The following is a 22454-nucleotide window of genomic DNA, read 5'->3' on the forward strand; positions in this document are numbered from 1 at the left end:
CCACTCAGTCCATCTTTACTAGACTTGCCCTCCAACCAAGCAACTCCACGCTCACAACCTTTTCGTGACCTGCGTCCATGTGGAACACAAACGTGTCAAGTGGTTCACTTACGTAACGAGCAAAGTCCCCCAAGTTCCAGCTCATGCACTCAAGCTCCGCCCACAGTTTCTTTGCAGGAATTGTCTGATCCAGTAGCATCCTCCAGTTTTCTCTGTCAGTGCCTAGCGAGTCTGGATCGGTTGGGTATAAACGTGCGCTAAAGTTTGTAGATGGAATGTTTTGTCGCTTAGCCAAGACATCGATAACAGAGACGTTGTTGATGGTCAATGAATCGATGGAAAGCCCTGGGCCGGAGGTAGAAGACAATACGAGTGTATCGTTTCCAATCGGCGTTGACAGCATATATGTGCCAGCGTACTTTGACGAGGCTTGTGATCGCGCTAGCTGATCAGCGTAGGGAATCAATGCTGTCGTGATAGTGTCGAGAAGGGCAATGGAAGTATAGGACGTCTCGCCTCCGGCAGCATTAATGGTAATACTGATATCGTACTCCGGAACTAAGGCCAGATAAGAGCCGTATCCTGGTACTCCACCGGCTTTCGTATAAATATCAATCGGTCGTGGAAAGTCGAGCGGAAGGTCCGTAATCCGGAAAATCTCCCACGCCACGCCAACATACTGGTGCACTGAGCGTAGGAATGTCGTTGGTTGCATCCACTCCCTCAGTCCAGCTTTATCGAGTAGTGCATTGTTCTTGAGGGCATGAAGCATCTTGAGCATGTCGGTCGGCGTTGACCACAGGCCACCCGTAGGGTTCAGATTCGCAAAGTCAGCCACGAACCAACTTTTGTCCTCGGGACGCCTAGGTAGGATTGCGCTTCCATCATCTTCAGGAACGAGAAAAGTCGAATTGGACATGCCAACGGGATCTAGAATCAATGTCTGTATAACGTCTTCGTAGCTCTGGTTGTGTACTGCTTCGAGAGCTTTGCCGAGGAGTATGTAGCCAATGTTACTGTACATTGCGCGTGATCCAGACGAATGAGGCGCGTATGCTAGGTTGTTGAATTCATCTATCACCTCTTGGTCTGTGCATTCTCGACCGCCGGGTATGGGGTCGCAGCCTGGAAGTGTGTTATTGATGTCTGGTAGGCCTAGGGCGGCGACTGTAGCCGGGCTAAATCCGAGATCGCCTGTGTAGCCCTGTTATGGTGTGTTAGCTCTTGATGTATGCGAGATTTGAAGGAGTTGTAGGAAAACTGACAAATCGACCAAGACCCGAAGTGTGATCAGTCAACGATTTGATCGTCACATCGCCATAGAATTCCTCGTTGAGTTCAGGGATAAACTTGGTGATTGGGTCATCCAAGTTGATCATGTCTTTGCTCAACTCCAGAGCAAGCGCAGTGATCAGCTTGGTGGCGCTGGCGATGCGAAACTTGGTGTCAAAAAGCGATTGATTGACTACTCGGCCAGGAGCCGAATGCTCGTACTGGAAGACTACGGTGTCTCCAATAGAAGCTTGCACCGCGAACGAAGTGTTTTGTATCTGGACTGAAGATGAATTTGTAAAAAGAACTTCTGGTATGCTGAAGTTGGCGGTGTTGGGTTCGAGAGACGGTGGCGGAAGGACTGCCCCTGGTGGTGGACATAATGAGAAAACAGTAGGGACGAACAAAGAGACTACGAGGTTTTTAGAACCGATCATCTTTGGTATTAGCGCAGTATGATCGAATGTAGGAAGCAATGCGATGAGTATAGTGTCGAGTTCCTTGTGGGCGTTAGAAAGGGGATAGTGAATATAAAGATACCACCACTCTCTTATATACTACAGAGCATGAATAATGGAAGCCTCCAAAACAGATGCACTGCCCTCCATAAGCCATCATACTCTTTCATCCGAGCTGACGTCGACTCTAGTTAGGATCTGCGAAACGTATTGGGGTCCAACGGCTCCTTACGCCCCGTGGAGACTGCGCAGTCTTTGTTGAATAACTCAGCCGATATAATAGCTCTCGACCATGCTATTCGAGTTTGGGTGATGCTGGAATGATCTGATCTTTGTTGCTGTAACATACGTTGAAGTCGAAGCCCTTGCTTTAGACCTCGACCACGTCGCCTTGACATTCGCACCGCACACGATGAAGTCTAACACCGCAGCTCGCGTATCTCAAAACGTTTGCAAGGATGTTGGAAGCCAGAGAGTGTTCGACCAGCTATGTGCCTAAGGCCACCTACCTGCCCGGCTATGTACCTAAGGCCACCTGCAGTCTTGCCACATTTGGTAACCGATGCTTGCTGTCTGATTGGCTGGCTCGTACGCTCTGATATTTAGCTGAGCGAGCGAAATGTACGAGCAAATCAGAGAAATGAGAACGGCTGAGCCGCAAAATCTGATGGTAGATCTTTTGGAAAGTTCCACTAGTAAAGAAAGCCTCATGTACTGATAGTTTAGCGTAATAGCGGTGGGTTAGCATTCTTCATATACAGTACTTGGTGCACATCTTGTGCGCTGTAGCTTTGACTCATCATGTTCTCCCAGTAGATCATGCACAGATTGACAAGTTGGCGCCGCGAACGGTGAGTACGAACAAAATACAGCAGCTCAGTTATGTAAAGAGAATATACAGCGACTTAAAGAACAACTAGAAGCCTGAGAAGACGCCGCGTGTAGAGAGATCTAGGCGCCTTTTACGTATTACTGCAGAAGGCTTCATCTGGCTCAACAAATGAGTTTTACCAAGGTACCCTGAATTCAGCATCAGTGCGCGGGACTTGGGAGTGACAATACCCCGGACTGCTTTTCAGCGTCTTTGCCTGGGGCCCGTTGTGGACTGGTGATGTATAAATCATTTGCTGTCGCAATTCGCAACTGTCGTTACAGAGAGGTGGTATCGTTGCTAAGCCTGAGTCTATCCATGGTCCTGGGAATCATATGCCAATCCTGAAGAATACCAGCCCGATATTTCGTGGAGAGCCACAAATACAACGCCGTTGATATGCCCGACGCCTATAAGTCCGGTAAGAAGAGTGAAGAAAGAACATGAGAAGAAACTCCAAGGAACCCGCATCAAATCGCTGTGGTCGTGCTAACGAAGACAAACATCGAGGTCGACTGCAGAATCAAGGTCGTTTTAGCTACTGCCCGTACTGCTATGCATTGGCATTGATGGTGTATGCATCATGCCACTTCCGCTCGGCATGCTAGTAGGGCCTTGCTGTTTCTTCTTTTCCTTTTTGGCCCAGCGCACTGTCGCAGTCAGCATGTCACATGTTTCTAGTTTAGTATCTGGCGACTCACGTCCGCACGCATTGCACAACGTCTTGGGCCCGTTTGGACCCTTGCGCCATTCGGGCGAGTCCAAGGTGCCGCAGTCTGTGCATACATATTCATCGGCAATCTTGAGTTTCTTTTTCTTTTCTGACGAACTTCTGCCATCGCGGTCTAGCGATATTTGTATGCCAGCGTCGCCGCGGATAAGGTTTGGGCTTGCATCGCCGGTGCTGATACCTTGCGAGCGCTCGCCGTCCCTGTACCGAAGACCGGTCAACATTTCGATTGTCTCGAGATGGTTTGCGCCCTCATACCGCATCATCTTGTCGTTGATACTGTCCGGCTTGCTTGCAGCGAGGGCTTCGTCGAGGTTCTGGCGGGTGAGGGCCGTGTTGGAGATGACGGGCTTGGCTGGCGGAGGCATTTGCGCATAGGACGTGGCGTCGGCCTGGCTCATGCTCGGCGTGACATGGGATTCTGAGGGCGTGACGGAGGCGTTGATGCCCTCGATCTTCTTGGTCCAGTCGTCCTGCTCGTCCTGCTCTTCGCGCTTGAGCTCGGCGATGCGCTTCATCAGGCGCTCGTTCTCGATCTTGTGCTCGAGGAAGGAGTCGAGGAGGGCGGCGTTCTTGGTGGGATAGGGGCGGGCCATCATGAAGAAGCCGCGGCAGTTGATCGAGTTTGGCGGCGCAAACGTGTTCTGGTCGCTGCTGAGGTGGGGGTGGCCGTGGGACTCGAAGATGGCCCACGAGTCGTCCGTCTTGCGGAAGCGGTAGAAGAAGCGCAGAGGGTTGCCCGAGGCGATGGACTCGTTGAACTCCTTGACGAAGATGCCAATGTCGTCGGGGTGGATGAACTCGTTGATGAAGCGGCCCATGACGTGCGAGGGCTCCCAGCCCGTGAGCGTCTTGCACGAGGGCGAGACATAGAGGATCCTGCCGTCGGGCGTCAGTATATGCAGCAGGTCGCGCAGCTCCTCGAGCACGCGCTGCGACCAGTTGCGCCGCTTGGTGAACTCGGTCAGCGTGCTGCCAGAGGGGTTCATGTTGGGGGCGCCGAAGCCCGTCGGTAGAGGCCCAGCGCCAGCGCCTGTCATTTGCATGTCGCCCATGGTGCTGCTGGCTGGGACATCGGCCGCCTGCATCTGTGGATCCGCGAAGGAGAAGGCGCCGTTCTGGCCACCCTCGGCTCCGTCCAGCGACCCCATATCGAGATCCATCGACTGCATGCCGTCGTCCATGGGCAGCCCGCTGAACTCCTGCCCCTGGGCGTGCATGGGGAGTCCGGCCATCATCTACACACATGAGACGGTCGTTCAGATTTGCCGGAGAGGCAGCAGGGCTGGTCATCGTACCTCAGCACCGCCATTTTGGTATTGCGCCATGGCTTTGCAAATGCACGACACTTTGGTTTTGCATATGGAGTGGAGTCGTGCTGTGAAACCGCGGGTGATAGGCGCGGACGGCTTCCCCGAAAGAATGATGGGATTTCAATGTTGTGTGCATGCCCACGCGCGCCTTTGGCATGACGATGACAACACCGCCGGCGCTTGTGAGGCGGCCCAACATGCACGGCCTTTTTTCCCCACCTCCCCGACACGTGACACCGCGCCACACCCACAACGCGTGTCTGCCTGCCCGCGCCTGCCTGCACACGGCACGGCAGCAAACCACACGCTCTTTTCACCACCTCGACCGCGGGCGTGCGACGTAAAAGCCCCTGTCTTGCACCCCCAGCCTTGCAGACACCGACAAAGAGGCAGCGCCAGCCGCCCGCACCGCCATCATGTCCAAAATCGACCGCATGATGATCCAGGGCATCCGCTCCTTCGGACCGGAAAAGGGCGAGACCATCCAGTTTACTGCCCCGCTCACCCTCATTGTCGGCTGGAACGGCTCTGGCAAGACGACCATCATCGAGTCCCTCAAGTATGCGACGACCGGCGAGTTGCCCTCAAGCAGCAAGACTGGAGGCGCCTTCCTCCACGACCCCAGCCTGCGCAACGAGAAGGAGCTCATGGCGCAGGTCAAGCTCTCTTTCCGCTCTACTTCCGGCGTGCGCATGGTCGCCACTCGCAACATGCAAGTCACTGTCAAGAAGAACGCGAGGAGCCAGAAGACCCTCGAAGGCTCGCTCCTCATGATCAAGGATGGCGAGAAGCACTCCATCTCCACCCGTGTTGCCGAGCTTGATCAGATTATCCCCCAGTACCTCGGCGTATCCAAAGCCATCCTCGAGAATGTCATCTTCTGCCACCAAGAAGATAGCCTGTGGCCCTTGAGCGACGCGTCTACCCTCAAGAAGAAGTTTGACGAAATCTTCGAGGCCATGAAATACACCAAAGCCATTGAAAACATCAAGAAGATCCGCAAAGACAAAAACATCGACTTGGGCCAGCTCAAGATTATCGAAGCCAATGCCAAAGAGGACAAGTCGCGCGCAAAGACGAGTGAAGAAAAGCAGGCTGGGTTGTATGATGAAATCGAGGAGTTGCGAGTCTCCTACGAAGACTTGGATGCGAAATGTACCGCGGCGAAACAGGAAGCTTCAGACGCTTACGGTCATGCCGCGCGCTTTGTACAGCTTGTTGAAGAGCTAAAAGCCAAGCGCAGCACATTGGGCATCCACAAGCAAAACGTCACCGAGCTTCAAGACAGCATCAAGGAGCTGGCCGAGTCAGACGACGAACTTCAGGACATGCTGGATCAGTACGAAGAGCGTGTCGCCACATACTCTGCCCAGGCCAAAGAGTTTCGGGGCCAGTATCTCGAGCTCAAGAATCAACTCGAAGGTAACAGGGATGCTCTTGGAGCGAAGCAAAGCGAGATTGGCAAATATGAGGCGCAAAAGGAGCAGTATGAGCGCCAAATCCAGCAGCGCGAAAACGCCATCAAAGAAGCTGCTAGGCGACACGCTATCCGAGGGTTTGACTATGACGTTACCGAGAAGCAGGTGGTGGAATTCCAACAGATCCTGAACAAGATGTCTCGCGACCAGAACAAGGTACTGGATCGAACTCGTGAGGAGACACAGCGCGACCTACGTGAGGCTCAAGAGAACCTCAATCAACTGAACACACGCAAGTCAGGTCTCAGCCAGAGCAAAGAGTCTGCACGGAACCAAATTGCGAGCAATGACAGGCAAATTTCCGAGCTCCAGAGGAACATGAACCAGATCAAAGCCGATGAGGGTAGCGAGGCCATTCTCCAAGACAAAAAGCGTGATGTCGAGAAGCAGCTTCAGAACGCCACTGCCAAGGCCGAATCTGAGCGCTTTGATCAACGCATCTCCGAAGCATCCAACAGTGTACGAACACTCGAAGACCAGAAGGAGAGTTTGACGGCTGAGTTTGGTGACGCCTCAAAGCAGGCTCGCGAATCTGCATCTATTGATGTCAAGCGAGACGAGCTGCAGAATCAGCAACATAGCTTAGCGACCATGAAAAAGGTGCACAATCGGCGTCTTTCACAGCTAGTTGACTCCGACTGGGATCCCGCTACTTTAGAGACGACATTTCAGCAGGTACTGGCTGAGAAGTCAGGCGAGGTCAGGGAAGCTGGGTCTCGCCGCGATATCGCGCAGACCAAACTGGACAAGGTCAACTTTCAAATGTCAAGTTTGGAGTCGCAGCTGAAGCAGAAGCGCACTGAGCTTCAGAAGTACGAAGCGACCGTCAAGCAGTCTATACAGAAGGACGACGTATCTGACTTCGATGAAACTCTGGCACAGCTGGAAGAGGAGTATGAGGCGAGCTCTTCAGACAAGGCCAAGTTTGAAGCGCAGATCGACTATATGAGCAAGTGCCTGCAGTACGCTGAGCAACACAATGTTTGTCGTCTCTGTAAGAGAAGCCTTCATGATGATGATGAAGAGGACTTCACGACTGCGGGTTTCATAAGTGGACTCAAGGATATCATCGCAAAGGCGAAGAAGAACATGCAAGCAGACAATGCGGAAGAAATTTTCGCTGAGCTTGAGGCTGTTCGCAATGCTAAACCCAGCTACGAACTTGCAACTCGTCTACGAGATACAGAACTTCCTGCGATTCAGTCTAACCTTACCCAGCTGACTGCTGAACGTGACGTCCTCAACAAACAGCTTGAGGATCAGGATGCTGTCATCTATGATCTGGAGGTTGCGAAGCAGGAGGTCGAATCTTTGTCAAAAGAAGTGCAGACCATTGTGGGGTACTATAGCAGGGCGAAGGAACTCGAGGCGGAGATCAAAGAGTTGGCGCAGAAGCAGAAGAATGCCGGACTTTCGCGAGGCATTGATGCTATCCAGGCCGACTTGAAGCGAGTGTCTGATGATAGTCGCAACGCTAGGACCACGCTCGAGCAACTTACTGCTGCTAGAGACAAGTCACGCAACCTCATTACAACTCTAGAGCTGAGCGTGCGTGACGTCAATGCAGAATTGAACAGCGCCCAGTCAAAATTGAAAGAGAAGAGGGCTCTTGCTGATCGAGTGGAGGATTTCAAGAAGGAGAACAACAAGCAACGAGAGGCCATACACAGCTTCGACGAGCAGATCAGCAACATTAATCCCGAGATTGAGCAAGCGCAGTACAAGCACCACGACATCAATCGCAGGGGCAACGAGCGCGTTCAGCGTGCCCATGACGAAGCTTCTAGGTTGTCCGACAGTGTGCGCCAACTTAACCAGGCAAACGAAGAAATTGATTCTTACATCAATCGTGGTGGGCCACAACAGCTTGCGCGTACTCACCGGGAGATTGAGAATCTGCAGGGCGAGATCGCACGCATCGAGACCGACATGTCTGATGTGACTCGCAAGATCAAGAAGCTTGAAGACACTATGCGCGATACTGAGGCGAACAAGCGCTCAATTAGCGATAACTTGCGCTTCCGAAAAGCCAAGGGCTCACTGGACAGTTTGGAAGTCGAAATCAGGAAGCTGGAAGAGCTAGGAGCTGAGCGTGACAAGGAACACTTTGAAAGCCAAGCTCGATATTGGGACAACGAATATAGGCAGCTGAGTATTGCCAAGACAGGTGTGGAGCGCGACATGAAGAACAAAGACGACCATTTGCAGGACCTTATGAAAGAGTGGCAAGACCTCTACAAGAACTCTGCCGAGCAATATCGCGAGGCTCATATCAAGGTTGAGACGACTAAAGCTGCCATTGAAGACTTGGGACGCTACGCTGGCGCTCTCGACAAAGCCATCATGAAGTATCATACGCTGAAGATGGAGGAGATTAACCGCATCCTAGCTGAGCTTTGGCGCAACGCGTACCAAGGTACTGACGTGGACACGATTCGCATCGCATCTGACAGCGATGGCAAGGGTAACCGGACATACAACTATCGCGTTGTGATGGTGAAGCAGGACACCGAGATGGACATGCGAGGCCGATGTTCCGCTGGCCAGAAGGTCCTTGCTTCCATTGTGATCCGTCTTGCGCTTGCAGAGTGTTTCGGCACAAACTGCGGTCTCATCGCGCTTGACGAACCCACTACAAACCTGGATCAGCAGAATATCAAGGGTCTCGCCGAATCCTTGTCTCAGATTATTCAGAGTCGCAGGAAGCAGGCGAATTTCCAGCTACTAGTCATTACCCACGACGAGCAATTCTTGCGCGAAATGAACTGCGCCGATTACACGGACTCATACTGGCGCGTTGGCAGAGACGTGAGGCAGGAGAGTTATATTGAGCGCCAGAACATTGCTGAGGTAACTGCTCTCCAACCCCCATTGATGCTCTCGACGAGTAGACACAGCCTCCTCAACAAGGTTCCCTTTGACCAATAAACCGGACAGGTTCTAACATTTGACAGGTTTCTTGATCCCACTATCCGCTCCTAGAGGTTTCATTCCCTGTACTGTTGTTTAGCGTGGCGCAGACTTCGCACACTATAGGAGTTATAATGAGTATCATAGCGATGGAGTTAGCGCGACAACCTATCACTTCCCGGTATTCACTTTCAGAGATCGGGTATATTGTCTTCAGAACAATCGCATGTATGAACAAGTCAGACGACAATCTAGTGTCTCCATATCTTGATAGACCTTGTGTTAGTGACACTCATAATCCAAATTGCTTGTGTGTGACCCGCGACGTATATTACTTAATAGCCACAGCTCTTACCCTCATCTCACAATCTCTACCCAGTCGTATCTTGCTCATTCGTTTCGAGAGCTCTACGTTGTTAATTACTTGAAAATACTCAGCCAAGATTGCACTACATACTCACACGGCTGGGAAGAGGTACATGAGACATGTCTTGATGATCCAATTGTGTAGTCCGATTCCATTCATTCTACATGGTTATTGCAGGTTTACGAATAGTCCTCCGTCAACGAGCAATTGTGCTCCGTTTACGTAGCTGCTCAAATCACTCCCAAGAAAGATTGCTGGCCCAGCAAGATCACTTGGTACGCCAGTCCTGCCCAATGGTATCCTGCCTTCCATGTACTTCCGCTTCTCTTCGTCCTCGAGATCCTTCTCGTTGAGCTGTGTCTTAATTGTGCCCGGTAGCAGCGCATTGCACCTAATGTTGTGTGTGCCAAGTGCACATGCGGAGGATTGAATGAGGGAGAGCACACCAGCCTTTGTAGGTGTGTAGTGGCCCTGGTAGGCACCACCAACGAGGGCGCTGATGGAGGAGATGCCAATGATGGAGCCACCCGGGGGTGATTGGGTTGACATTTGCTTCGCGCCGGCTTGGATGGTGTGGAACGCGCCAGTGAGGTTTGTTGTGAGGGTTGAGTTCCAGAGATCTGGTGTGATTCTAAAGATTGGTGTTAGTTTGTTACATGTCTACAGCAACCATGCGGACGCTGAACGAGGCACTTGCTCTAAGAACTCTTTGAACTCGCAAATACCGGCATTGCTTATGACCACATCCAATCGTCCCCATCTCTGCACCACAGCCTCGACCAACTTTTTGCCTGTCTCTGGGTTTCCTACATCGCCTGGCACTTGAACCAGTCTCTTTTCTACATCCTCCTTGCTGACTTGTAGGATCTTGGCTGCCTCCTCAATGAGGGTCTGGTACTGTGTTGCGGACTTGTCGTCGCCAAAGTGGTTGACTGCCACGTTTGCGCCATGCTGGAGATAACCCAGGACGATTGCGCGACCAATTCCGGTGACACCGCCAGTGATGATCATGGACTTTCCAGACAGCAGCTGAGGGGTTTGGGCGGCCGCCGGCGTCCACAGACTGTTCTTGCGTTCGTGAGACATGGTCTTTGTAGCTGTCGAGTGCGGGGCTTTGGGAGGGTGCGGTAGACGGTATACAGTGCAGTACGAGGGGCTCAGGGTGGTCTAATCAGATTTCCAAAGGCGTTCTTCGGACAAAGGGAAATTAATTGTCCAAGACGACCGTCAGCGCAGGGAGAAGCCATAATATACATGCCGCTATGCGCAATCTGGTTCGGTAGGTGCAATGTGTACGTGAGACACTTGCCGCCTTCGGCCCACGTGCTCGGTGCATTCCCAGCCGATGCTCAAAGTCTTGGCAGTCGTGGCGCGTTCCAGTTGTACCAGTTGCGCAATTCACGCCGGGCGCAGTGGGCTGTTGCGACTCCACGCGACGTCGAGAATGGTCTATTCCTGGGATGACAAAGAAGCAGTATGCTACCAGCTCTATGTCGAGGAACGCAGGAGCTTGGAAGAGGTCATGTCATATTGGGAAATACGGGGCTTTACTCCAAGGTATGCAAAGTATTGCGCGTGGCAGTACATACAGGCTGCCGTACCCCTTCGCTGTCACTTCCCAGACTTGGTGTGCAAACATGTCCAGAATACACAATACTGATCGTGTCGCTCCAGCAAGCGCGCCTTTCAGACACAATTCAAGGCAAGTCTCCGTCACACGCACTTTCTACTCCCCACGCACTACAAGTCTTCCACTGACGCCCTTCACAGCGATGGGACTTTCCGTCGAAGCAGAATCCCGCTTACAAGAATCCCGCCCTCGTCGCGCGCCTCCAGCAACTATGGGAACAGAACTACACACAAAAGGACATGGTCGATACGCTACAGGCTGAGGGCTATCAAATCAACGACCGCGAACTGCTGCGCTTGCGACTAAGGCTCAAGCTCTTACTCCGAGAAAGCGTCGCCAGACCGAAGAAGCAAAAAACTGCTGGAGGAAGGATACAAAAGACACCGAAGAATAAGCCTGCGAGAACCACGCCAGGCAAAGGTCTGGCCAACCAGCTTGGGGATGCAATCTTGGCAGAGAAATCGACGAGCGGTGACGGAAGTGATGACGAGTCTGAAGCTGCTCAGCGAGGAGATGAAGAAGAAGAAGAAGAAGAAGCTGGGGCATGTGTGGAAGAGGTTCGACCTATAGTCCCTGAGCCCGACGTCACAGGCTTGAGCGCTGAAGAGGTGATCCGAAAGCAATTGCGCCAACAGCAGCTTCAAGCCGAGAGCGACGAGAAATGGCGTACACGGAAGCGAAGACGGCGAACGCGAGGCTGGGCCGGATTGCCAGCCGACGCCCCCGGCGAACCTCCACGATTCCCTTCCGAAACGACCATCGACGAAGCCAAGGCTTACCTCGGTTTGGACAACGACAAGTACCGCCAAATCAGAGAGTGCTTCCTTCAGATGTGCAAGGAGCAAGACGTTACCAAGAAGACAATCGCCGGTCCGGAGAAGTGGTCGCAGCTGGTGCAGCAGCTCATCCAATGCGATGAACACTTGGCCGTGGTCTTCCAACAAGAGCCAGAAGTACTACAAAATGACGATGCACTCTTCCGTCCGAAAGGTCAGAGAGCGCTGTCGCTTGATGTCATCTGCATGGACGTCACGAAACGCTTGCGAACAATGGACGCACGCATGACTCTCGCCGACGCAAAGAACCTTCTTGGTCTCAATCCTGAACAGACACGGCACGCACGAAACACGTTTGCCAACAAATTGAAATCGGCTCATTTCACGAACAAGCACGAAGCGGGCGAGGAATGTTGGACACAGTTGAAGCAAGCCTGGGTCAATGAGTCTGAGAAGCTCTCAAGAGCACTCGCACATGGAGAGGACGATCCTGACTATCCGCGGAAGCTACGTGCTCTCGAGGTGCTCGCTCGAGACGTCATGAAGCGGCAACAGCAGGAGAAGACAGCCAAAGATCCCAGCAAGAAGAAACAGGTACATCAAGGACCGGGGCCAGGGCCAGCACCGCCTGTTGTCGCTCCACATCCAACAATCCTAGGCAACAAGGGGAGACAACACGGTAGTGTTGGCCGAAAGGAAGCAACACATACCTCATATACTGCAGCGCCCTCGCTATCGAGTACTTCAGACCTACAGATCGACCCATCTCTCCTACTGGCCGCGAGTGACGCCGCCATACTCCCCGTTCCCGATCACACGCCTCGGTACCACTACCAGCCAGGTCAGTACCAATCGGCTACCCAGCATCAGCAGCATGGTTCACATAACCACTACCCGGGCGAATACTACCCAGCAGCCTCGAACGCGTCTATGCCACTACCAGTATACTTTCGCTTGCATCCCCATTCTTCGACTCCCTTCCCTGCCAAATCAGTATGGCTCTCCATCATCCAGACGCCTTCGGTCGACGAATTACGGGATCTAGCGATGCAAGAACACCCGGGTACCACAGTACACAAACTCGAAGGGCTGATTACATATCGGGGTGAGCGGGCGGACCGCGAAGTTACGGTTGAAGTGACAGATGATGCAGAGCTGGGTGCATACTTGGGACATATCAAAAGAGGCGAGTCAGGAGCGACTCAAGGCAAAGCAACCTTTATCGTGTTGTTAGGACCTAGTGCCAACGGAGAGTATGCGTAGTTGTCCGGTTACGCATATCATAGCTCTCGCATCTTTTTATAGATCAAGCCACAGATATCAAAGATTACCCTATCTCGATCACTTCGAGCACTATTTCTGCACAAGAACTTCATGCATTCATGTCATCATTACTGAAATTCGTTTAAGAGCTACTTCCATAGTCATCTTCACAATTCTACCCCATATGCTTCCTCTCCAGCCCCCCTCCAGACCCTCTGCCTTTCCTCTTCTCCATATCCCTTCCTACCCATCCACGTCTCCACTACCTCTCTCCAGAGTTTCCAACTCCCTTGCTCGCCTGCTGGCCCACCCACATTGCACACCGGCCAGTCACTTCCGAACATGACTCTCCCCGGGAAACACTGGAAGATGTGATTCAGGAAAGGAGTAAGAGCAGTCAAAAGCGTCGGTACATCTGATGGCGTTGGCGAGACAGTAAACTCGTTGAAGGCGCCAGAGAGTTTCATGAAGACGGCCTTATCCGAGGAGAGAGACGTCATGGTTTGGAGCCAGACATCGGACGGAGGTGTAGGTTCGGGTGATAGAGGGGGTTTGGCGAGGTGATCTAGGTTGGGTGTATGAGTTAGCTACACCACATTATAAGACAAGACAATTAACGATCAACGATGCCGAGGTATGCGAAAGTGCAGGAGGAGGGTATTGAACTTACTCAGCACAAATTTCACGCGATCCTTATGCCCCTCCTTCTCTTCGTACTGCCGCACTCCCGCAATCAACTTACCAACCGCCTTCATCGGTTCCTCTCCATCTCTATGCGTATCAACACCCACGTCAAAGCACGATGCCTTACATCCTCCCTCTAGCTTCTTCAGCGCAGAAAGATTCTGGATCCAATGTTCCTCGCCCTCTTGTAGCATCTTTGCAACAACGCCGTCCCCTTTTCCCTGCAACAAGTATCTGAACCCCTTGACACATTGCCACAGCTTCGGTCCAGCCGTCTCCCTTGCAACGTCAAGATAAGCATTGAAGACGCGCGGACTGCAATGAAATGGAGCATAAATCACGCATCCCTTCATCTTCTTTGCTTCACCCTCTATAAAACCATCGCCCTCCTCTGGTTTCCCCTCTACGACCCTCGCCAGGAAACGAAGCTCTTGCAAGGGTTCCTTTGCCCACGTCCGTAGCTTCTCTTTTACATCTTCGTCACTGTCTGATTCGTTAATGTTTGGAGGTTCCGCGGAAGGAAGATACCGATCGGTTTCTACGTAGATGAAACCAGTAGGTTGGGGGGACGCGATGGCGAGGTAGTCAGATATGCCGTGTCTCTTAGCGAGCTGGTGGCCTGGTGACATCCAGCCATGGTTTGAAGACGAGGTGGCTGTTGAGGGCCAGAGATGGATGTGTGTGTCCAGGATCCCTGAGGATGACATTGCGGATTATTGGCTGGATGTCCGGGCCGTGGGGCGGGGAGATGGGTGAGCAAGGCTTGTGGTGTTATGGCGAATTTGAGAAATCGATGGCGGCTGGAGATGAAGACGCTTCCGTGGTTTTGCAGATGTAGAGCACGAGAACTGTCTTTGGTGGTTGGCTTGATGCGGGGATGTCGATGCTTCGGTTGGCGGGGTAAGAGGCTCCGAGGAGTGTATGTTGCTGTATTCACATTTGCTTCATGCAAAGCACGATTCATTCACAGGCATTTTGTTGTTGTTGTTTTTCAAAATCTCTCGCAAGTACAGATATGGTGACTCGCTTCGATCAGACAAGATAGTGTTGACATGTCCACGGGTTGACCCTATGCTAACGCCAATGATGGACTCAAGATGTAAATGAGCAATGTGCTTTCGCGCAACCTAACAATATCAGAGCTACGTAGAGATAACATAATTTTCGAGCTGGAGAAATTATAAAGTCAATCCGGATGGACCGAAGTAACATTCCGGCTTGGCCATCCTCTGTCACGATGGGGCCAGTGATAATCGACACCATGTACAGAGTATCGTCGATGACAGGCCTCGGCTGCTTGAACCCGAGACACACAGGTGGCTGCACGTCATGCACAAGGACACTTCAAGTCGACGACCCTTGGTTCTAGACACATGCGAGTTGTGCAGCTTGGCATCACAGCAGGAGCGCAGTACATACTACATAGGACGGAAACCCACATACTCTCACCAACGCGCTCCACGGAGGTAACGTCCTGCAATTAGGCGTCCCCTGCAACGCAGGATGCCGACTTTGAGGTAATTCCGAAGGGCAGCTCGTTTCGATTGCGCACTGATAGGCGCTTAGTCGTCCCGCGCTTCCCAGCCACAAGGACAGGTGTCAAACCCAATGCCTATGAAGCCGACGGCAAATGTGGGGTAGCCCTTAGGCAGAGGGTACGGATATACTTTCGCTTGGAAGGCGAGGGCGGGCGGCGTCGACCCTGGTGCTTTGCCCTTGACTGCGTTGGAAAGCAGAGTAATTCCCGTGATTGTTTGGAAGCGAAGGAGGGGTAAGCGGAGCAAAGAGGGCCGGAGAAGCACCGATAGTAAAGCGCGCAGCTCAACAAACAATTTTCAGAAGTCGTGCATACGTGAGGCTCTGCATTGTCCCTGTATTTTGATGGAGCTTGACATGTGACTGGGAATCCTGCTTTCTGCATTTGCCGAAATACTTGTATCGGCAGCTCGCATCATGCACGAATTGGATGTATGGCCGAGCTGTCAAGCTGTGACAGTGTGGTGGCTGAGCGTCTCCAGTCCGATTGATCTCAGCTTTTAGTCAACTCCACCAATCTCAGCAGGACCCTGTTCTGTATTTGCAAAAGAGAGGGTCGCCGGATGGACCATTACTGTTGCGTCTTTAACATCACCTCAGCGCTTACCAATATAGTGCACCATGGCACAATTTTGCTGGAGACTAGTTTTTGTTGTACCCACACCCGTTTGCCCATCATCCGCCAGTATCTATCAGCGAGTGGACCTAGCTAGTATCGGAGCAGTTTTTCCAGGATACAATGGGAATGTCTGGCGGCAGTCGTCCCGCGATGTATGACGTTGGGTGTCACCAGCTGACTCGCGCGGCGCCGAACGCCTAAAATTACAGTCAATGATCGAGAGGTCTTCCGGCTGTTTCGATCGTGAGTGGGAGAAGAGGGTGGGGTGAAAAGTCTGGATGCAGCGAAAGTAGCCGCGATTGTGGAGAAGACAGGCAAGACCCTGGATGATTTTTTTCCCGCCGAGTCAGCGATGGCTGGACTGGGATGCACGTCATTTTAGCGCGTTTGTAGTTGTGGAGTAGAGGTACGTGTTGCGGCTCGCTCGGTTCAAGTGGCCGGCCATTAGTGAGTGAGCAATTGATCGTTTGCTTTCGTGGCTGATAATTTGGAGATGCATTTTTGAATGGGATATGGCATTTCGTTGTGCGAGGCTGCCATGCAGCTGCAGGGTCTTGCCGTCGGGAAAAGTCTTGTCTCCTAATGTAGGCTGATGCCAACGGTCATGTGAGAATATTGTAAGACGTCGTCAACTAAGATCGACGAACCATGGAAAAAGCAAAGCTCGCTCCGGAGTCCGTAGTAGGCAAGGCTTGATCGGATCTATTCTACAAGAGTCGCACCGAGCCTAAGAATGGCTAGTCAGGGTTCCCAAAAGGCTACCTGTATCTGCGGTATTAATCGACGCGCAAGCCAGTGGAGTTATGGCTGTAGGTCAAAACGATGACGATAACATGTATGGCTTCTTCCCCACAGTATGGCGTTGCAAGTCGCAACATTCCGGAGCATTTGGGAATTTCGTGGCCGACTGGTCAGATTGGATCTGAGCACGTGACACATGCACTGAGACGAAGGTCTTGCCAGTAGATAAACCCGAGGCTGTACCGTGACGACCAACATCCGCGCATAACTGTATTGCTAACGCAAAGGGTCCTGACTCGGAATGATTTGCAGCTCGTGCTTGCCGCTGGATCTCGGTTCACGACCGGCACGGCGCGACGCTACCTACCTCGGATGCGCCTAAGTCCAGGGCGCATCCCTTGTGGACAAATTGTGGCCGAAGGTTGGCAATTGAGACACTTGAGGAGAGCAATCTAGGTGTAGTAATAGAAGGAATCGCGAATGTCGAGTGAGCTGCATGCATATGTCGAACCTGAAAGTTGCTGTCGGTTGCGGAGCCGCGGGCCAATCGAGCTTTGCCCTTTGGGGGCTCCAGCCTTGTGTCAGACAAACATGACACGATCATGAGCAGATCCAACACTTGCATGGTCAGTAGCTTCATACAACGTACTGGGCAGATCTGGACCTTTTGGAACTTAGGCTAGATGTCCGATGTCGTCAGAGGGTCAGCATCTGTAGGGGCTAGGGAGGTCGATAGGACTCCGCAAGTACACAGTCTTTGCTGTCGCAGTATTAACCAACATGACATTAGCGCAACTCGGACTCGCGAGAGTGAAGTGGGTACTGTAAGCATCGCATGACGGCCCATGCCCCCCTTTCTTGAGTCTGTACGAGTAATTTGTTGCTTCGCGCATAACGTCCCTGGAGCAAGATAACTGGATAAATGTAAAAGGCATGTGAATATTCTTGCATGCTTCTGTTCGTTCCGACAGCGTGTCTCGCGCGTGAAGCGAGATGTGCAGAGTTTTCGCCTTGGACCCGGCTGCTTGGAAAAGGTTTCGGATGCTGACAAGCAGGATCGAGCGAAATACAATTGTCCGGACATGCAAGGTGATTGCGCTGCAGTCGTTGGGTATCCTGATCCATGTTGTATTACATGGAAATGCAAGTAGGTTACGCCATCTTGCAATTGTGTATATTAAGCAGTCATGTCATCTCGATTGGAACATGGTCACGACCAGCTCGGCTAGGGTGTGGCGCTCGCCCAGTCTGCACCTGAGCATTTGGAGCACTCCTGATCAGCCAGGCACCAATGGCAGTGTTGCAGCCGGTATTAGCAAATGCTCTGGGGCACGGCACGCGAGTTGTCGAACTGCACGTCCGTGCCTAACTTGTCTACAGCGCGTTGCATCGGGGGTGCGGCACATGGGCTTGTAGCAGCTTGGCTATGGAGTCTCAATATACATGTGTGCTGCTCCATGCTTGCTGTCCCATCTGCTGCAAATGCTGCTGCGTGCGCAGTGGTGGGCAGCTATGACGAGAGGTGGAGAAATGGGTCAGGCGTCACGCCGCAGACAGCGCCAGTCTAGCGCAGGTGCTTGGCTCTGGAAACACAGGCCTGCGGGAGCGGGATGACCAGCATAAGGTTTGAGCAAAGGGTCTCTTCCGTGCGATTTGCTGGCTCGCTAGAAGATCAGGGCTCATGCATCTGTCGTCCGTCATCGTCCCTGTTTACAAGACGTAGAATTTTCGGTCGTGGGCAGTGTGCAAAATTGCCGCGACGCACGATGATGTTTGATGAGGGCCAGCGATGCAAGTGTGCATGAGAAGTTCGGCGCCGGCATGGTTTCCCTTGAAGCTTCAGCTAGGACGTGCAGCATGCAGGCCCGCTTGAGTGGGCGTCTTCGTTGGTGGGAAGACCTTTGGACGCCATCGACTTTTCAGCGCCATCGGGTCAAGATGGGGGGTGGGTGGGTGGGTGGGAGGGGGAGTTGAAAGTCCTAGAGCGTCGTTCAGCCTCGAAAGCTTACTACAGCCGACGATGAACGGAGTGTACAGCCGCAGCAGGAGAAAGGAGCAGTGGGTGTAGGAAAGCATTAGCTGCGAGAGTGACATTGCCTAAAAGCCATGGATTAAACGATTGTACGGGCCATGTCCGAAAGCGGAGATACGAGGTAGTTCCGAGACTTGGGGAGTGGGTTCATCACTTCCTTATCCCGTAAACCGAGGGGTACCCAGGTACATGCTCTTCCCACCTGCCGTCTTTGAGTGGTTCGTCGGGAGTATTGCCTGCCTGCACTCTTTGTGGTGCGTCCGTCTCAGATAACGTGCCGCTATTTGTCTCGACGCCGCCCAGGGCTCCCACATCTTTACCCTAAACGATGAAGCAGGCGATGTCCTCGATGCGGGTGATGGTTCGCGCTACGTGGGGACCGTGCAGCGCGGGTAGGACGCCTAAGACAAATGACCAGGGGGTCGACGAGGTCGTGTGTTGCTCGGGAAACAGGATGTGATGTTGGGATAGAGTTTTTGTGCCGCGGTTGCACAATTGTCAAACGTGTTGCCAAAACAGCCGCGTGCGACACACGCGTCTAGGGAGGAGGCACGGTTTCAACCGTCATCATCAGTATCATTTGCTGTGACTTTTGCGTAAACTACAGGGTTGGGTATTCACCAACATCGCGCATGGAAAGACGCTGCAGACTCGTCCATATCCGTAAACTCCTTGAACACCTTGCATCCAACCGGGCCCATTTTGGTATCCGAGAGCTGCCACGCTCAATAGTATGAAACAACATAGCGTTGCTCTACCTTCCGTGTATTGGTAGGTGCAATGCTTCAAGCTCAGATGCGTCTAACATTACTGCATAAATAAAAAACCCCGCGGCCGAGGCCTGGAGTGCCGACTAAAAATGGAAAATCGTCGTCTAGTTCATCATCGGAAAACCGGCGCCTCGCTCGCGAAGCACGCGTCCGCCTGGTGGCGGCGTCAGGGGAGGGGTAATAGTCGCCATGGGCGGGATGGGCAACATTCTAATGTTGTCGTCGGCATCGGCACCCTCGCGAGTACCCCATGTGGTCTAGTGGCCAGCTGTCAGCTATGTGCAAGGCAGTGCCATGGTGTGTGAATTTGCGACATACCTCTGTTACGGTGATGCAGCCGTAGAGCTTGATGAGATTGTGGAAATAACCGAAAAGAATCGAGACCGGGACGAAGCGGACGTCGCCCGGGTTTCTTAACAAATGGGGAATTAGCTTGATCGTCTTCGCAAAGACCCAGTGCGCGATGAACAGGGCCCAGAAAAGCGAGCGCTGCCACTTGTTCGCGTGAGCTTGCATGCCATCCTCTGCTGAGTAGTAGCCTGCCTCGAGCAGCGCCAGGTAGACGGAGGCAAACAGGGCGCAATCGAGGAGGAAGGCCCATTGCGTAAGCGTTGTCTGGAAGACGGCGTAGAGGGACCATGGGTAGTTCTATGGCGCAAGGATTAGCAAAAGGTAGTGCGAATCGGCGCAAGCAAAAGAGGGGCTGGCTTGGCGTCAAGCGACGCGAAATCTGTGCAAATATTGGAACTAGCGGCACTCACCATCCACATGTAACCCTCTGTCAAGCTAGTCAGGTTGCTCCTCCAGTTGGAGCGGACCCAACGCAGACATTGACGCAAATACTTTGAGTCGTCCTCGAGTGTTGTCTCGACCTCGCACTCGCGGTGGTTTTGCATCTGGATCTTCCAGTTGTGTGAAAACAACCAGCGGGTGATGAAGTTGTCGTCATCAGCATTCAAGAAATGATCGCTGCCCCATGTCTCGTGCGTGAAGCCGTAGGTAAAATTGGGATCTTGCAGGATCTCGGAACGATAGGCAACGGCGCGCCCAGACAAGCATGGTAGGCCGCCGTCTATCCAGTTGCAAGCTGTGCAGTCAAAGTTGCGCCTGACGAGGTAGATGGCACCCAGGAACTCCCAGATGTTGGAGCGGTTGAAGCGGCGGATTTGCTGGTTGGTGCCAACGCCTCCAACCCGGGGATCCTCAAAGGGGGCAAGAATCCATTTGGTAAACTTTTCGGGTAACCAGACGTCGTCGTCGAGGAGGAGGGTGATTTTGGTCTCGACTTCGGGGATGGCTCGGCAAAGCTGTCGACGCTTGTTGGCCTGGCTGACGGATAGGACTTGGATGATCTTGGGGCTGCCCAGCTCTTCCACCATCTGATACACACGCTTCACCCGCGAGTCGGGCGTGACGAGGAGAAGTTCCAATGGCTCGAGACGGTATGCACTTTGGACCGTCTCTTTCAATTGCTGCAGGTTTTCGGCAACTGTCGGGATGATGACAGTCATGTCCTTTGATGTAATGGTTGGGTCGTCGACTGGCTGGATGGGCGTGTAGGTCCAGTTGCTGGCCAGGTTGACCCAGAGTCTGACATATCGAAACAAACTGTGGTAGCGAGCGAGTCAGTGGTGGTCCAAACTGCGGGGAAGGGCCGTGATGGCAGGCCGTGGGTGAACGTACAAGAGGGCCAGGAAGATGCAAAACCAACTCCAATTCGGGAACAGGCCTAAGGGAAAGGAGAACATGGTAAGGGCCAACGAGTGTGGTAGTGCGGAACGTGAACTACGACGGTGGACGGTAAACGAAGATCACATTGAATGGTGGGAGTGAAAAGCCGCTTGCATCGGGGAAGCAGCGGAAGTGACAGGTATTTAAACAGATGCTTGCGCGCGGGCTAGGGCGGCGAGGACATGTTTCGCTTCCCGGCGCTGTTTAAGGTGCATGAGATTCCGTTAGCAGACTTTGGGGTAGTGTGAACATGGCTGGAGCATGAGGTAGTTGCGAAATTCCAGTCGCGACCAGGGTGTGGACGAGTCGGGAATAGCGAGGGCGCCCACTGAGCTCGAGCGTCATGCTTGGATCCCGCCAGCCGTTGAATCGCTCGCATATCCCTAGACACCCTAGGCGCAGCGCTTCAAGGATCGACTTGCAGCCTGGTGCATTTGCTGACCAGGGCCCCGACGAGAGCACTGCAACCGCCCCGCGGTCGCTCCGGTCGAGGTGCCGTTGGGGCACGAGACAGCACGCACGCCTCCCCACTGCGCTCACCTCATCGCGCCATCCACCACCACCACTAAGCTCGTGACGCCGCCGTGCGATACGGAGCCGACGCGCGGGCGACCGACGACAATGCGGCTGATGATCCATTCCATGCGCTATATGACCCCGCTTGGCGCCAGACCATCCGCACACAGAGAGCACTGGCTCTAGGCCTGAATTGCCCACTCCACTCTCTGCCCTCACACGTCCATGCACTAGCCGCTGCAAGCGGCTTTTACCAAGCGTGGCGCAATGGCGACGATAGGCGCTTCCTTACCTTTTGGCCGCAGGGCTGGCGTCCTCATCCTCCGTTCGTACATGCTTCCGGCACGGCTAATTAGTTGTTACCACTCGTCCCATCCACACTCTGCCTGCTTCAGCCGCCTTTGTGCTTGCTTGCTTGTATCTGCTGCCCGCTGGCCAACGGGAAAAAATCCGGCCCTCTGCTCGGTTGATTAACTCGACTGCCCGCTTGCTGCCCTCAGTCGCCGCCTGCGAGCACAATCATGTTGCCATGTGCTTCGCCGGTCCGCAATGTAGGCGTCCTCCGTCCGTCCAAGCACTAGTAGCTTGTATTGGTTGTACGTTGACCGATGGCCATTCTCATCGGACACATTACCCTATGCAGCTGCGAGTCGCCTGGCCCTTACTGCTACGTTGCCTCAGCCTGACTGTAACCATCGTCTCAGTCCCGCTCGACCACAGTATTGGAAAGGTACCTGCACCGGATCAAGAGATACAA

General features: G+C 53.1%; 6 protein-coding genes across 6 annotated transcripts; 2 read left to right on the forward strand and 4 right to left on the reverse strand.

Moving 5' to 3' along the window:
- Positions 1-4: 4 nt before the first annotated feature.
- Positions 5-1709, reverse strand: ACET3X_006708 (uncharacterized protein; the record flags this gene model as incomplete). The annotated part of the gene is made up of 2 exons (XM_069452867.1): positions 5-1204; positions 1266-1709. 2 exons carry the CDS (start codon positions 1707-1709, stop codon positions 5-7), a joined length of 1644 nt encoding a protein of 547 aa, XP_069305476.1.
- An 875-nt stretch (positions 1710-2584) lies between these two features.
- ACET3X_006709 (uncharacterized protein) lies at positions 2585-4787 on the reverse strand. Its single transcript, XM_069452869.1, has 3 exons — positions 4630-4787; positions 3303-4569; positions 2585-3251 (listed from the first exon to the last, which is right to left on the reverse strand). The coding sequence occupies exons 1-3, from the start codon at positions 4657-4659 to the stop codon at positions 3136-3138; spliced, it is 1413 nt and encodes a 470-aa protein (XP_069305477.1). The 5' UTR covers positions 4660-4787; the 3' UTR covers positions 2585-3135.
- A 273-nt stretch (positions 4788-5060) lies between these two features.
- On the forward strand, positions 5061-9050 carry ACET3X_006710 (uncharacterized protein; the record flags this gene model as incomplete). Its single annotated transcript, XM_069452870.1, has 1 exon — positions 5061-9050. One exon carries the CDS (start codon positions 5061-5063, stop codon positions 9048-9050), a length of 3990 nt encoding a protein of 1329 aa, XP_069305478.1.
- Positions 9051-9567: 517 nt separating this feature from the next.
- Positions 9568-10485, reverse strand: ACET3X_006711 (uncharacterized protein; the record flags this gene model as incomplete). The annotated part of the gene is made up of 2 exons (XM_069452871.1): positions 9568-10030; positions 10097-10485. The coding sequence occupies 2 exons, from the start codon at positions 10483-10485 to the stop codon at positions 9568-9570; spliced, it is 852 nt and encodes a 283-aa protein (XP_069305479.1).
- A 358-nt stretch (positions 10486-10843) lies between these two features.
- Positions 10844-13131, forward strand: ACET3X_006712 (uncharacterized protein; the record flags this gene model as incomplete). The annotated part of the gene is made up of 3 exons (XM_069452872.1): positions 10844-10956; positions 11074-11101; positions 11170-13131. 3 exons carry the CDS (start codon positions 10844-10846, stop codon positions 13066-13068), a joined length of 2040 nt encoding a protein of 679 aa, XP_069305480.1. The 3' UTR covers positions 13069-13131.
- A 6112-nt stretch (positions 13132-19243) lies between these two features.
- Positions 19244-21405, reverse strand: ACET3X_006713 (uncharacterized protein). The gene is made up of 4 exons (XM_069452873.1): positions 21134-21405; positions 20212-21058; positions 19769-20098; positions 19244-19707 (listed from the first exon to the last, which is right to left on the reverse strand). Exons 1-4 carry the CDS (start codon positions 21196-21198, stop codon positions 19555-19557), a joined length of 1395 nt encoding a protein of 464 aa, XP_069305481.1. The 5' UTR covers positions 21199-21405; the 3' UTR covers positions 19244-19554.
- Positions 21406-22454: the final 1049 nt, after the last annotated feature.

The sequence above is a fragment of the Alternaria dauci genome, chromosome 6 (assembly GCF_042100115.1).
Source record: "Alternaria dauci strain A2016 chromosome 6, whole genome shotgun sequence".
Classification (NCBI taxonomy): domain Eukaryota; kingdom Fungi; phylum Ascomycota; class Dothideomycetes; order Pleosporales; family Pleosporaceae; genus Alternaria; species Alternaria dauci.

What these genes read in the sequence shown, in the direction of transcription:
- ACET3X_006709 (XM_069452869.1), bottom strand. Translation starts at nt 4,659, where the DNA reads ATGGCGCAATACCAAAATGGCGGTGCTGAG. An exon ending in ACCAAAATGGCGGTGCTGAG is followed by an intron (nt 4,570 to 4,629) that starts GTACGATGACCA and finishes TCATGTGTGTAG; the next exon opens with ATGATGGCCGGACTCCCCAT. An exon ending in GTTGTGCAATGCGTGCGGAC is followed by an intron (nt 3,252 to 3,302) that starts GTGAGTCGCCAG and finishes TGACTGCGACAG; the next exon opens with TGCGCTGGGCCAAAAAGGAA.
- ACET3X_006713 (XM_069452873.1), bottom strand. Translation starts at nt 21,198, where the DNA reads ATGTTCTCCTTTCCCTTAGGCCTGTTCCCGAATTGGAGTTGGTTTTGC. An exon ending in TGCATCTTCCTGGCCCTCTT is followed by an intron (nt 21,059 to 21,133) that starts GTACGTTCACCC and finishes TCGCTACCACAG; the next exon opens with TTTGTTTCGATATGTCAGAC. An exon ending in GCTGCATCACCGTAACAGAG is followed by an intron (nt 19,708 to 19,768) that starts GTATGTCGCAAA and finishes GCTGGCCACTAG; the next exon opens with ACCACATGGGGTACTCGCGA.